This window comes from Diaporthe citri (assembly GCF_014595645.1).
Source record: "Diaporthe citri strain NFHF-8-4 chromosome Unknown scaffold_4, whole genome shotgun sequence".
Classification (NCBI taxonomy): domain Eukaryota; kingdom Fungi; phylum Ascomycota; class Sordariomycetes; order Diaporthales; family Diaporthaceae; genus Diaporthe; species Diaporthe citri.
Genome location: NW_025064849.1, coordinates 3050941 through 3064271, shown reverse-complemented (window position 1 = coordinate 3064271; position 13331 = coordinate 3050941). Strand labels below are relative to the sequence as shown.

The 13331-nt window shown below is 54.2% G+C and overlaps 5 protein-coding genes across 5 annotated transcripts; 2 read left to right on the top strand and 3 right to left on the bottom strand.

Moving 5' to 3' along the window:
• Positions 1–267: 267 nt before the first annotated feature.
• INS49_010006 (uncharacterized protein) lies at positions 268–1137 on the top strand (the record flags this gene model as incomplete). Its single annotated transcript, XM_043170732.1, has 1 exon — positions 268–1137. One exon carries the CDS (start codon positions 268–270, stop codon positions 1135–1137), a length of 870 nt encoding a protein of 289 aa, XP_043025297.1.
• A 2230-nt stretch (positions 1138–3367) lies between these two features.
• On the bottom strand, positions 3368–4158 carry INS49_010005 (uncharacterized protein; the record flags this gene model as incomplete). The annotated part of the gene is made up of 2 exons (XM_043170731.1): positions 3368–3538; positions 3640–4158. The coding sequence occupies 2 exons, from the start codon at positions 4156–4158 to the stop codon at positions 3368–3370; spliced, it is 690 nt and encodes a 229-aa protein (XP_043025296.1).
• Positions 4159–5720: 1562 nt separating this feature from the next.
• INS49_010004 (uncharacterized protein) lies at positions 5721–7399 on the bottom strand (the record flags this gene model as incomplete). The annotated part of the gene is made up of 3 exons (XM_043170730.1): positions 5721–6501; positions 6581–7271; positions 7327–7399. 3 exons carry the CDS (start codon positions 7397–7399, stop codon positions 5721–5723), a joined length of 1545 nt encoding a protein of 514 aa, XP_043025295.1.
• A 3514-nt stretch (positions 7400–10913) lies between these two features.
• Positions 10914–11894, top strand: INS49_010003 (uncharacterized protein; the record flags this gene model as incomplete). The annotated part of the gene is made up of 1 exon (XM_043170729.1): positions 10914–11894. One exon carries the CDS (start codon positions 10914–10916, stop codon positions 11892–11894), a length of 981 nt encoding a protein of 326 aa, XP_043025294.1.
• A 109-nt stretch (positions 11895–12003) lies between these two features.
• Positions 12004–13017, bottom strand: INS49_010002 (uncharacterized protein; the record flags this gene model as incomplete). The annotated part of the gene is made up of 3 exons (XM_043170728.1): positions 12004–12253; positions 12461–12591; positions 12643–13017. The coding sequence occupies 3 exons, from the start codon at positions 13015–13017 to the stop codon at positions 12004–12006; spliced, it is 756 nt and encodes a 251-aa protein (XP_043025293.1).
• Between the last annotated feature and the right edge of the window lie 314 nt (positions 13018–13331).

The window sequence follows — 13331 nt, the reverse complement described above, 5'->3', positions numbered from 1 at the left end:
GTTGGTTGAGCCGGATCATCACAGTCACTCTGAGTCGCGTGTAAGATGGGGGTGGGGTGGGGTGCTGTCAATATTCAGGGTCTGCTTGGACCCTTGCGGAAGTACTTTGTACCCTTTGGTCGGTTGGTCCGTCAAGCGCGTCTTGGATGAGGCGACGCGTCCTTCGCTTTGTGGTTGCAGGCAGCGACGACCTCATGTGCTTCCTGCCTCACCTTTTATTTAGCGCCACTGCCTGCATTCTTCCAGTTCGGGAAGCCCCGAATCGGCATGGTATCTCGAATTACACCGCCTTCGTCGTCGCCGACTCAGCCTGACCGTGTGCAGCCATACGCAGCCGGGCCGTTCGACTGTCAGCAAAATGACTGGCCCGGCTCTTCTGCACCCCCGCCAAAACGGCGACGCAAAGACTCCCCTGTGGCCGGCGAGCCGGAGGTCATTGGCTTGTTGAGTAGTGATGACCTCACACCAGGTCTGGCAAACCGCCAGCCTAGCCAGCCTCAGCACTCGGAGCCAGCGCCAGTGCTGCAGCAAAATGCAGGTCCTCACGCCCGTCCGTCTCCAGTCAAACAAAGGCCATCCGGCCCTCCGCGGTCGAAGCCGCGAGCCTCGAACCCTGCCAAAGCCCTGGCCAAGGCTGCTGCCAATGGGCAAACCGAGGCAGCACCACCCGCCGGGCCTCAAGCTCCAGAGGTAGTTTGCGAGCCACCCCCGACCACCAGTCACCATGGCCCTCAAAGTGGCTGGGCTGTTGCCCCCTCCGCACCACACCCTCCTGACAGGCAACAAAGCTGGCAGCCGCCATTACCTGGCATTGTGCCCCCTCCTCCCTTTCAGCCGGTCTGGAACACCCCAGCGCCACCTGTGTATCCGCAAGAGGACCCTTGGACGAATCCCAGCAATGTTGACCTGTATCCGATGAACCCCTTTTTCCAGCATTGGTACCCTGGGGGACAGCCATTCTTGCAGCCTCAAGAGCAGCCGTGGTCCCGGCAGCCGAGGTATGCTTATGATATGCCTGCTCAAACGAACACGTTCGTCAGTTACACCTCACCTGTGTACCCGATGCCAGTTGACGGGACTGCTGAACGGCCTATCTTGTTGGATGATGAACCGATCCAGGCATTTCATGTCCCTTGAGTCACCACCTACGCTCCTCAAACACCCCAGCTCATGCATTCTCCTGCGAAATTGACGAGCGGAGACAAGGAGAATACGTATTCTAGCGAATTGGCGGCGAATGGGGTCGCACATCCTCACACAGGCTTCCCAAAAGCTGCTGCCCGGCAGTACAGCACATCGGCTCAAGCGGCCCAGGCTCAAGCCAAGAAACCAAAGCCTAGCAAGACCAGTAAACCGAAGCTAGAGCCGCCCCCAGATGAACCCGATTTATGTCCTGAGCAGGCTGAGTTGGTGTCCCTGATTGAGCAGGGCCACAATGTCTTCTACACTGGCTCCGCTGGCTGTGGGAAGTCCACTGTTCTCAAGGCTTTCGTCAAACGACTACAAGACAGCGGGAAGCATGTCCGCATCATAGCTCCTACCGGCAGGGCGGCACTTAATGTCGGGGGTTCTACCACGTGGACCTTTGCAGGCTGGACACCCAATTCTCACAAACTCCCGATAGACAGGATAAAGCAAGGAGCGCATGGAAAGAGCGTGTACGAACGGCTTACGAATATTGATGTCCTGGTCATCGACGAGATCAGCATGGTGGAAAATCTGCATCTCGAAAGACTCAACATTCTCATGAAGACGGCCCGATACAACCCGAGCTTGCCTGTACAGCCAGCCTTCGGGGGCTGCCAAATTGTCGTCACTGGTGATTTTTGCCAGCTACCGCCTGTGAAACCGTTTCAACATTGCCTTGAATGCGGCAGAGAGATGACGACCAAAGTTAACGACATCGCGAAATTGACCCATGTTTGCAGGCTCCACGGCGAGTATGCAGACGAGGACAAGTGGGCTTTTAGGAGCAACGCCTGGGGAGAATGCAACTTTGTGCATTTTCACCTCAAAACAATCCATCGCCAGAACGACCAAAAGTTCATCCGGATGCTGCAAATGTGTCGGTTGGGACACAAGATGAAAGAGTCAGAAATATCACTACTCATGGACCACAAGTGTCGAGTCTCGCAGGCCACAAAGCTCTACTCAACCCGCCGAGAAGCAAATGACGTCAATCGAGCGGCCTTCAACTAACTCAAAGGCGTCAAGTCTGTGTATTGGTGTCACGACAGTTTCCTCTGGAGGCAGTGCCACCCTCATCTACAACGAAAGGGCACGTCTGGTGACTGGAGCAACGAATCGGAGATAGCGTCTCCGCCCGAGACGAAGCGGCCCCTGTACGCACTGGAAGACCACCGCTGGGCCAAGTGCGTCCAGCTCAAACGAGGCATGTTAGTAGTCCTCCTGACGAACCTCGATCTGGAGGCAGGACTTTGCAACGGTTCGCAAGGCGTCATCTGCAGCTTCGAGAACTACGACCCGAAGATGATGCCGATGAAGGAGACGTACGACTCCCGCGGCAGGAGGAAGGTTGAGCCGCAGCCGGGCCAGAGGGTAGTCAGGGGCGACCACGCTGCCCTCCAGGAGAGTGAGGTCAAGAACTTCATCACGAGCGAGTCGGCACCGGTTAAGAAGTGGCCCGTGGTGCGGCCTGCTCGCCCGCACACAGATCCCTCTGGCCCCGGCATGGGCCATGACGATCCACAAGTCCCAGAGCCTGACGCTCGACCGCGTCATTGTGAACCTCAGCAGGGCGTTCGAGGACGGCCAGGTGTATGTCGCACTGTCGAGGGCGACAGGCCTCAGCGGTCTGAAGATTGAGGGCGACGGGAATTTCCTGAGGAGCAAGCTCATGGTGAATTCTGAAGTGGCAGCTTTCTTGAAGGAGAGGTTTGGGGATATCTACGACGCGACGGAGTCCGAGGACGAAGAGGCCCCGCCTGGATAGTATTTGCATTATCCAATTGGGGAAGAAAATAACTCTCAGCGGGATCAGCAGAGCGTAATGCTTTGGTTGTTCTCCATCTGGGAATTTTTCTGGCGTATATCACAGTTGGGTTTGGGCAACGGAACCAAGCGGACAACTGACCATACTCAAGGGCTCGGTCAAGGTCTTGACCGATACCTTGCAGAAAGGCCCAAATCGAATAAGATTAATGATTAGGAGGCTAGAGATTGCCCTAGTCCCTGCTTGAACATCTTATATAAGGTGTGTTGGTGAGCTCATCTAAACAACGACGACCCGAACCAACCATGCCTGAATAGCTAGCTCTGCCACACGCCTGTCTCTAGCAATGCTACTGGTCATGAGCTCCCGCAAGCTTTTACTGGAGGGCACATGCAAATACAGGTCACACCGGCCTCAAATGTGCCAGGTATCGGCATTGACATGTTCCAGGGCCCGGGACCAATGCTCCCTGTGGGCGAATTGGGCGGCGGAGGACTCGGTGGAGGACCGTTGGATGGCTGGGCGTTCGGTGGTGGAGGATTCGGCGCCGGAGGATTGAGCGACGGAGGGGCCGGTGACGGTGAACTCAACGGCATAGGCATGGACGGGACGGGATTCGGTGGCGGTGAAGCCACCGGGGCAGATGACGACGTGGGGCCCGTACTCGTGCTGCTCCCATTGTAAACCGTGACTCCCCTCTGGAGCGCCATGTTGAGTGCGCTGATGCCCTCGAGAGCGAGGCTCGAAGCCCCCGGGTCGACCTTGCTGGCGAGGGTAGACGCGAGGGCCAGGGCGGCGCCCTGGATGTTTTGGAGCTGGAGTGAAACAACCTTCTCCAGGCCGAGGCGGTTGAAGAGGGGCTTCTGGTTGATGAGGTCCGTGACGGTGACGTTCACGTTGGACACGAGGCTGTCGGTCGTGGCCTTGAGGTTGGACGTGTCGGCTGGGCCCAGTGGCTGCGATGCGTTGATAGATGATGTTGCCTGCTGGATTGACTCGAGTACATTGATGCTGCTGAAGAGGACCTTTGGGTTTGCGGGGTCGTTGAGAATGGCGCTGTCTAGGCTCGCGAGGGCGGTGTTTACGCCTCCGAGAGAAGCTTGGATCGATCCCAAGTCTCGTCTCATGTCTTGTTCAGTGCCCGTCGTGGCTACGACGTTGCAGCAGCTCGTTGCGGCGAGCAGCAGGCACGTGGTGAGAAACATTTGGGCTGGAACTCATGGGAGGGCATTTGGGAAAAAAGCACGCCCAATATCACGCAGTCATCATGGCGGAGAGCAGTGAGAAGTGAATGGTGGTCAGAGCTTCACTACACGTCTGGACTTGATCGGGTCGGAAGGACAATATCTACAAGATAAGCATGGCGCCCGACTAGTTGCCGCGAAACGCCGTTTGTCCAAACGACAATCAGACATCCAGGACGAACAGCGGGCTTGGTCTCTGTCTGAAGAGATTAGATGGACTAGGCCTTATTCGCAGAAAGTAACCCAAAGAGGCAACCGTCCATCTGGACATCCGTCTGGACGTTGGGCAAACGCAATGGGAAGACATCAGGCGAGACGACAAAAGTGGACCGTGATGTGATGAGATCCCCATTGTGCACATATGCCCGCAATCTCGGAGTGTTCCGAGTCCCGAATAGGCAGTGGTAATGAGATCCAGCTTGCCACATATCATAAGATCTGGCGATATACGTGGGCTCGATTCGATTACCTATCCGGTGTGCTGATGTGATGATTGCAACGCAACCATGCGGCTCTAAGTTGCCTTTGCGGATCCTGAAGAGTCCGCAGGTAAGCTGCAAGCAAGGGTCTATTGCTGCAGGGGGGGTGGCTGGTCTCAGATCGGCACGAGCAGAAGCTCACGGCATAAGACTCGCACTACTTGGCTACACGTCCTGAGATGTTTTCGAAACCCCAGAAACTCAACGCCGAGAGGGCCGAGTCATAGGCAGGGAAACGTAACGTTTCGGCAGGTGGAGGAAGAGAAACGACACAAGCCTGGGCAGTCCAAAGACACCTCCCATCCATCACGTCACGCAAAAGTTAAAAGACCTCTTGGGGGCCGGGCAGTTGGCAGATCGATGGGAGGCTGCCCAAACACATGGGGACCTGGTTGTCGGGTCCCCTTCCGCCAAGCTCGATGTGACCGCACGCCGCGGCCAGGGGCTCCCGCACTCTGGGGTGGGTGGTAGTGTGACCGCCTGGCACATGTGATACACTCCATATCATGCATTGACATGGATTTCAACATTGCATAACATCCAGGCCGCCTCGGCGCGCGCGCAAACTGAGGAATCGAGCAGAGTCTATTGAGAGCAACGGCCCGAGGGGAAAACAAAGTCCTAGTGCCAGAAAGGCTTCTTAGTCGTAACGTCGAGGCTGATCCACAAGACGTTGAGAATTGAGCCCTACAGCGACCATTGGCCCAGGACTTGTTTCCAGGTGTTAGTTTACGACAGAAACAATTTGCAGGTTACTTAGCTCTGCAGGTAAATGTTTCAACTTTGCTCACATGAAAGGCAGACAAGACTTGGTGGGTGCATGTGATGTTGGGTATATGATTAAGCTCCTGTCCCTGTCCTCTATAATACACAAGTGATGAATTCCACTTCCTCTAGACGCACTGCATTAGGGCTGCATTAATATTGTGGTTATTGGTGGGGTGGGATTCGGCCTTTCAGTCCCAAGATCTGTCCGGAAACGTTTGTTCAGGCCCGTGGTGGCGGTTTGACCGCTCAAAGCGATCACCAGATGTGCATGTGTAATCATGCGGATCCGATATTACCGGTCTTTCCCAGCGGAAAAGTCCCAGTACTGGATGCCGTCATAGGACTCCGACTGTCCATCCAATCGTTTTTGGTGTAATACCGCCCGTCATGCCCGGTAGGTGTCAGAATGGGATTCAAACGCAACGGCGATTCCCTCAGCTTGGGCTTCAACGTCATCGGCGCCTCCCATTTTTCGGCCTGTGATGGTTGGGGTGATGATCGTCCGTTCGAGGATGGCATTTTGCCGAAGAGCAAGTCAATCCTCGCAGCCGCGTAGAGGACGATGATCGAAACACTCATTCCGAAGCCTGTGATGTAGTACACGGGTCTTGATAATATTCCGGTGGAGACCTGGTCCGTCGGTTGCCAAATGGTGAAAGTCGAGGCGAAACGTGATATTTGGCTCGTCATCGTCAATACTCCGGCGCCGATGAAATACACTGTCATTCTGGCAGTATATTCCTCGACTCGTGAGCGGTTGGCGGCGGAGCTAGCTGCCACGACGACAACCAAAAAGATGAAGCCAGTGATCATAAGAAGACCTGTACTGGCCCCCAAGAGTCTTGCTCCTGACTGTTCAATCTCGCCTGCATTTCTGTTGAATTCGTGCAGGCCAGCCCCGATGACATGCAGAAGTATGACAAGAGAGCACGCGATGGCCATAGCATATGTGACGACGGAGGCAATGATGCTCCTTGTCCAGAGCGAAGAGCGCAGGTCAAACAAACGGACCAAGCGTTTTGTGAGGAGAAAGTTCACTGTGAACAAACTGACGCTGCTGTAAAGTTTTCTCCGTCAGCTTGGGCAACCAAACAACCACCCGCATTGGAGCACTAGCAGAGACACAGAAGACTTACCCGATGCTCTCGGAAACCAGGGCAAGAAAAATGACCACTGGCATGTCTGTGCTGGCCCAGGCGTTGCGAAAAACACACAACAAGGCTTCAGCGAGACAGAAGCCGATCATCAGCGCCGAGAGTTTGTCTCCATTGCTTCCTTTGGTAGGTCGCTTGGCATTCTTCCAGTACATCCACCCATAAACGAGGGCCCCGATAACAAAAAGTACCATAAAGATGCCGGTGACAGCTGCATCAGGATTCGGTTTCGGGATGCCGCCAAAATAATTATCTTCTGCGATTTCGACTGCGCTCGCTGCTGCCTGAGTCGGACGAGTTGTTGTAGGTCGAAAGGACGTGGCTGGTGGAGTAGTGGATGAGATTTCTATTGACGACGGCAAAACTGCTGGTGGGAGCAGAGCTGACGATGAGGGAACGGCGATAGTCGAGGGACTCGGCGTGAAAATCGGGCCCGGTTGCTGAGGAGGGTTTGGTGCATTTGGTGAAGGACTCGGCGGGAGAATCGACGACGGCGTGGTAGATGAAGTCAACAAAGTCGTTGCTGCCACTGTCGGCAACGCGGTGATAAATGCAGGATTCTGTCGTTGAACCAGTTGCTCCGCCCCCACGTATTCGAAAGTCAGAAAAGCCATCAGGGAGGCTATCCCTTGCTGAAGGCCGAGGCGCTTCATGGCTACTCTTTTCCCGAAGCCTAGAGCTGTCAGATTCAAGAAAAGGAAGCGTCGGGTGTGTCCAGCTTCAAGTACATGGCATGTGATGTTTTGAGGACATGTCAAAATCCGCCGGGCTTGTCGACGGCTTTGTGAACTTGGAGCTCATTTTCTGAATCAGGGGAATCGAGGCCAGTAGAGGCATCTGCCAACTTGTCAGCGGGACTGCTTTTAGGTCGTCAAGGTGGGAGCAACCCCAAGCAGTCACGGCGGTGCCCAAACATGCACACAGCATCCCTTGGTGTCGCATCGCACCGGGGCTGGGCCAGGGTCACATTCTCCATGCGATATCAACCTTGCCAGAGCTCCGGATGCAGCCGGCGTCGGATTCGATGCCTGCGACTTGGCGCCGCTGCCCCAGATGCTTGTAGGTCATTCATGCGTGTGCGCGGCGACGGCATGCCAAGATGGCCCTGAATTGCCGGTCTGTGACCGGATAATCCCAAAGCTGCTCGGTCTCCGGCTAAGGGTGTTAGCTCTATTGACACATAATTGGTGGTAATTTCCCGAATATATGGCTGTAATTGAACTATTGCAGGCCGGCCCTGATCCTGTGCTGCCTAGCTATGTGTCAAAACCTGTGCAGCCCTCCTGCATATCATCGATGGCTCTTCCATGCTGAAACAGAAGCACGAGAGGCTAACCCCCTTCACGGAATTCCTACGAGACCCTGTAACAGAGAGCGTGTATATGACTGGGTTCATTTGATATCTTGGGAATATCAGCATCTTCACAGTACCAATAATTGTTGCTTGTAGATAGCCCTATATACGCGGAAGGGAAAGAGACGCTCCTTTGCATGCCACAGGAGGCTCAATGTTGCATTTCATTCTCGGATTTGGCAGCCTCCAGCCTGGATTTGAAACGAAAACATCGCGACGCGTTGGACGGTCGCTTCAATACATAAGCAGGTCCACAAGCAGGTCAGGTGTTGCACAATTATCAACCAATTGCAAGCGGTCCGGATCCCCGACGTGGCTTGAGATGAATCGACCCATACGATGCAAACAGTCCCAAAAGTCCAGCTGAAAAAACACAGCATACATGAAATTTGAATTGCATGTCTGTTATACGAGCCTTGTGTTGGAGAAGGATTCTTGCACATTGGTTTTCGGGCTTCATGCCTCGTCTTGACACAATTTCCAGTCTGGTTAGAAAGGGTGATGGCAAATTATGCACTCTTACCGGAGTTCCCATGGACAAATGCCCCGGATTACCACTATTTCTTGTTCATGATTAATTCGAAAGACTCTTCTGCCAACAGGATCGATGCCAGGTCAGAAGATGCGTTGCAGGGGACGGAAGTCAGGCCTTTCCACCCGTTCGTGGCAGATACACTCCCTCTATATCTAATGAGAATTCCTAGAAAAGTACTTACTCGGCAACACAGCCGACATTAATAAGCAAATATACCCTGATCCCCGTCCAATTACGAATGTTCGCCCTACAAGGCAGAGACCTGTCAACGTTTGGCATGACGGCTCAGCGTCAAGTTTCAAGGTTTCATAATTGCGGTGGCAAGGGTCCACGAATATATGTGCGATATACAAATATCACAAATTAATGCCGGACTCGTATGTATGGGAAATCTTGGTTGGCGTTTCAAGAGCTCACCACTGCGGAGATGATCATTGTGAAACCAATTCATGTTCCCAAAGTCCATGTTCTCGGTCGGCGTTGTCGTGCGTAGGATGAAATGCAATATTTCCATGCTGACCCAGAAGTAGGGTGTTGTCAACTCGGCATTTCAGCTTCCCGGAAGCAGGTCAGATATTGGTACTCCAAGAACCAGATGCATGACAATGCTGCTCGTACGACGCCACCTGACTCAGACTCAGAACACAATGCCACGACGTCAGGCGTTCCTGTTTGGAAACTCTGCCAAAGAATTGGGTATGTGATCCAATCATCCAGCCGTACCTAGGTAGTCCAGTCATCGGCACAACGTGCGAAGATCTTGGTTCTGTCATGCGGGTGCCGGGATCAGAGATCGATCATCACACAGGACTCGCCACACCCGCCAATCGTTCGTCTCACTTCTGAGCAAATCGGAGAATATTCGAGCTGCTCCCGCTAATGCAAGCGCGCCAGATGAATATAGCCTGTTGATGAATGTTTGAATTGGAATTATCAACCGAATTTCTATGAACGCTGCAGTAATCGCAGAAGAGGGTCCAGCGCGGCACAGACAACCCAGGAAAGACATGAAACCCTTATTTGATTTTCTCCTGCTCCTCAAGACCATATACAGCACAATATGCTTTGGAAGGTCGCTAAGTCAGAAAAACAAGAAGAGCTCTTGTCGAGGGAAGCAAAATTTGTGATCAAGCTACCTATTTGAACCAGCTAATCAGGTCGGACTTTTCCGCTGGTTATCCTCAGAATCTGGTTTCCATCCCTGAGACAAAATCATGCACGTGGAGAGTAATAGGACGTTGAAAGATCACAGGAATTAAAGCACGTCTGCATGGATTTCGTCTCAAACATCGCTACACGAAATTGGACGACGGTGATGTGCCCCCAGATCCCCTTGGGCTCAGCAGTCGCTCGGCCACCATTGGCTCATTCGGGCTTGCAATCAGATGAAAACCTGGTCTTTTGAAAAGTCTAAGTCGGTGACAATTCCTGCGACAAAGCTGGGTTGAGGCATGATATGGTCTTGCTTCATCCCCAGCACTGGTTCTCAATTACCAACCGGATTCTGTGCCGGTGATTATGTCTGATGATTGAGGCTCTTCTACTGGCAGCCGAGGGAAGGTGCACAATTCGCCTTGAAAATCTCAACGACTCCGTCTCAGATTATACGACATTCACATTCTGAATGCCAACAACATGAGTTTCAAACAAGTCTCATTGCCTAATTCTGCTGCATTATGGCCACTCATCTACGGCGGAACGTTTGTATTAGCTCTCCCGAGGTAAGCTCTATTCCGCTGCGCTTTTTTCCAGTGCTTCACTCCCTCTTGTTTGCTAGCTTTCCTGTTCTCTGCCTAATTTCCAGTTATGAACTACATGCTGCCCTGTTGACCAGATCTTGGTTATGGATTCTAATTTGCATACGGTAGCACTGGAAGACTGAATGAGTTCCGCCCCGAGAAATCAAACTGGCAGGATTATATCATAGCCCATCGAGCCCCAATTTTGAAAAATGACTTGCCATGAAGAGCAGCATAGTATGTACTATGGACAGGAAGCCGACCGACGAGGCGTGGCGTCGCATAGCAATTGCCTATGGCATGGTGCCAAGCAATGCGCAAGGGCATTTGACATCGAAGACTGAAGCTCACCACCAGGGCTGGGGCATGTCAACGATCCAATGGAGTATTTTCATCTGTGATGTTTGGAATTGACTAGACCAAGTCACCGCTGATGCTCCACTTACGTGCTGTGGCGGCGAATCTGCCGACAGTAGTAACATTGAATAGTCTGGACCCGATCGGCTAGGAACTAACCCCGCATGCTTCTCGGGCTGATGTCTGTCGGGCAACCATCGTAGCACCGGACTCGGACAGACTGGCAACAGGCTGTGAGAGAGAGAGAGAGAGAGAGAGAGCAAAAGAGAGACAGTACAATATTGAATTCCTACTCACATCAATTGAAATCTGCTGCTCACCACGATCACAATGAGCACCGAGAGCAAGACAATACTCATCACCGGAGCTGCAGGCTTCATCGGCCAGCGCCTCACGGCTGCTCTCCTCGCCAAACACCCCGAATACCGGCTCGTCATCACAGACATCGTGGCCCCGTCCATCCCACCAGGCATGCAGAATGCAGACAAAGCAGTCCCCATCCAAGCCGACCTAAGCGACCCGGCCTCACTCGCAAGTCTGATCGCCGCGTCGCAACCCCTGGAAGCCGTCTTTGTTTTTCACGGGATCATGTCCTCCGGCTCCGAGGCCGACCCGAGCCTGAGCCTCAAGGTAAACCTCGACGCGACGCGTGCGCTGCTGCTCAAGCTGTCGGAGACGAACAGGGGCGTCCGCGTCGTCTACGCGTCCAGCCAGGCTGTCTACGGCTCGCCGCTACCCGATGTCATCACGGACGCGGTGACGCCGACGCCTGCAGGCGTGTACGGCACGCACAAGCTCATGACCGAGGCGTTCATCAACGACCTGCACCGCCGGGGCCTCATCGACGCCTTCTCGCTGCGCTTCCCCACCGTTTCCGTCCGCGCGGGCAAGCCGACGCAGGCGGCGAGCTCGTTCCTGTCGGGCATCATCCGCGAGCCCATGAACGACCAGGAGTGCGTCGTCCCCATCAAGGACCGGAGCTACCGGGCGGTGCTGTCCGGGCCGGGGACCCTGATCGAGAACCTGCTGCGGGTCCTGAAGCTGCCGAGCGACTCCCTGCCGCCTCATATCCGCTGGATGAACTTCCCTGGTATCTCGGTGACCGTGCAGGAGCTGCTGGACTCGTTGGCAAAGGTTGGCGGGCAGGACCGGCTCAAGTATATCAAGGAGGAGACAGACGTCGAGATGGAGAGAATACTGAGGACCTGGCCTTTGAGGATAGACGATTCGACCGCTGTGGATCTCGGACTAAAGCGAGATGAGAGCGCAGAGAGCCTGGTCAGGGAGTATGCCGAGTCGATTGGGAAGTAGTATCATGTATAGCATCAGCTCTTTTGGGCAGAATATGTACATTTTGAACCCATTATATACATCTAAATGACAAACACTACATTGCATATCGCCCTCAAGAGTGCTCCATTTACAGGCATTGAGAGTAGTAGCTGTTAGCAGCCTTGCAGGTTCCTGAAGAGCAGCAGGTCGCGCCAGACCACCCCTGACCACCACATTGGCCGTACAGGGAGGCACAGTTTGTTCCACCGCCTGGGGCAGTCGGTGTTGTCGCTGGGGCGGAAGTTGTGGTGCCAGAGGAACCACCACCGCTGCTGCTGAGCTTGCTCTTGACAAAAGCAAGGGCTTGGGATCCGTACTCAGAGCCGTAGCCATTATTGCTGCGTTGTTTCCATTGCAGCAGTAGGGATCTGGGCCATCGCAGTAGCTCTGAACCTTCGAGGCAGATGGGCATTGGAAGCTGGACGACCGCGCATCGAACTGTCCAAGTCGTTAGTGCATCGTTCCTGAGACTAATATGTGGGTTGGAGTGGCTTACTCCTCCGGCTCTGCAGGTCCCAACTCCGTACGATAGACCATACACATACGTCGGGGCTCCCATCAAAATTGCTGCTTTGACCTGCCCGACCGCGCCAGCAGAGAACTGTACCGCAGTGTTCGTGTATCCCTGGTTCGGGTCGCCACCTCCGCAGAAGGCCACGTCAAATATTTCTGCACCCTGGATGGTCTTAGCATGCATGCCATAATAGTGAACGGTGAGACAATTTACCTGAGAGTACCCAGCCAGCACGATCTGAGTGTTGGGGCACCGTGTGTAGAAGCTGTTGACCGCACTCGCCGCGGCCGCGATACCCTGCTGGACGGAGCTCGAGTAGCTGGCTCCGCCGCATGAGGCCTGCCCACCACAGGCAGGATAGTTGATAGCCTCGGCCGTAGAGCCCGGGTAGGCTGAGAGAACCGCGTTCACGACGGATGCCGAGCTGCCGTATCCGGGGCTTGCCGTGGTCTCGCGTGCTCCGAAGATGTGGATGCTGGGACAGGACTGGCGCTCTTCCAGGAGTCCCTCACCCTCGATGGGCGAGGCACTGCTCATTAGGCCATAGCCTGTGAGCAGGAGGTAGGCAGTCTTGGGATTGGGCCACATTTTGATGGTGATGGCGGGTTCCCCGAAAATGATGTTGATGTACTATGGCGTTATGATCGTCGTGGAACAATGTGATGCCTCGCCAGCCCTGCTTACGGGGCTTTTGGGTGCTATATATCCTCGACAAGACTTCCCCGCCGGTGATTGTTTCTTTCTGGTATCACTTTAAATATTGCTTGGGGCAACTGGGTCCCGAACGCAACCGCACACCCCACGACGTGGACACCCGAGACCAAACCTTGGAACAGCTGACATCGGTATTGCTCCACCGTCCCAATGGAGCCCACACCAGCGCCTTTGTCATACTTTCCATT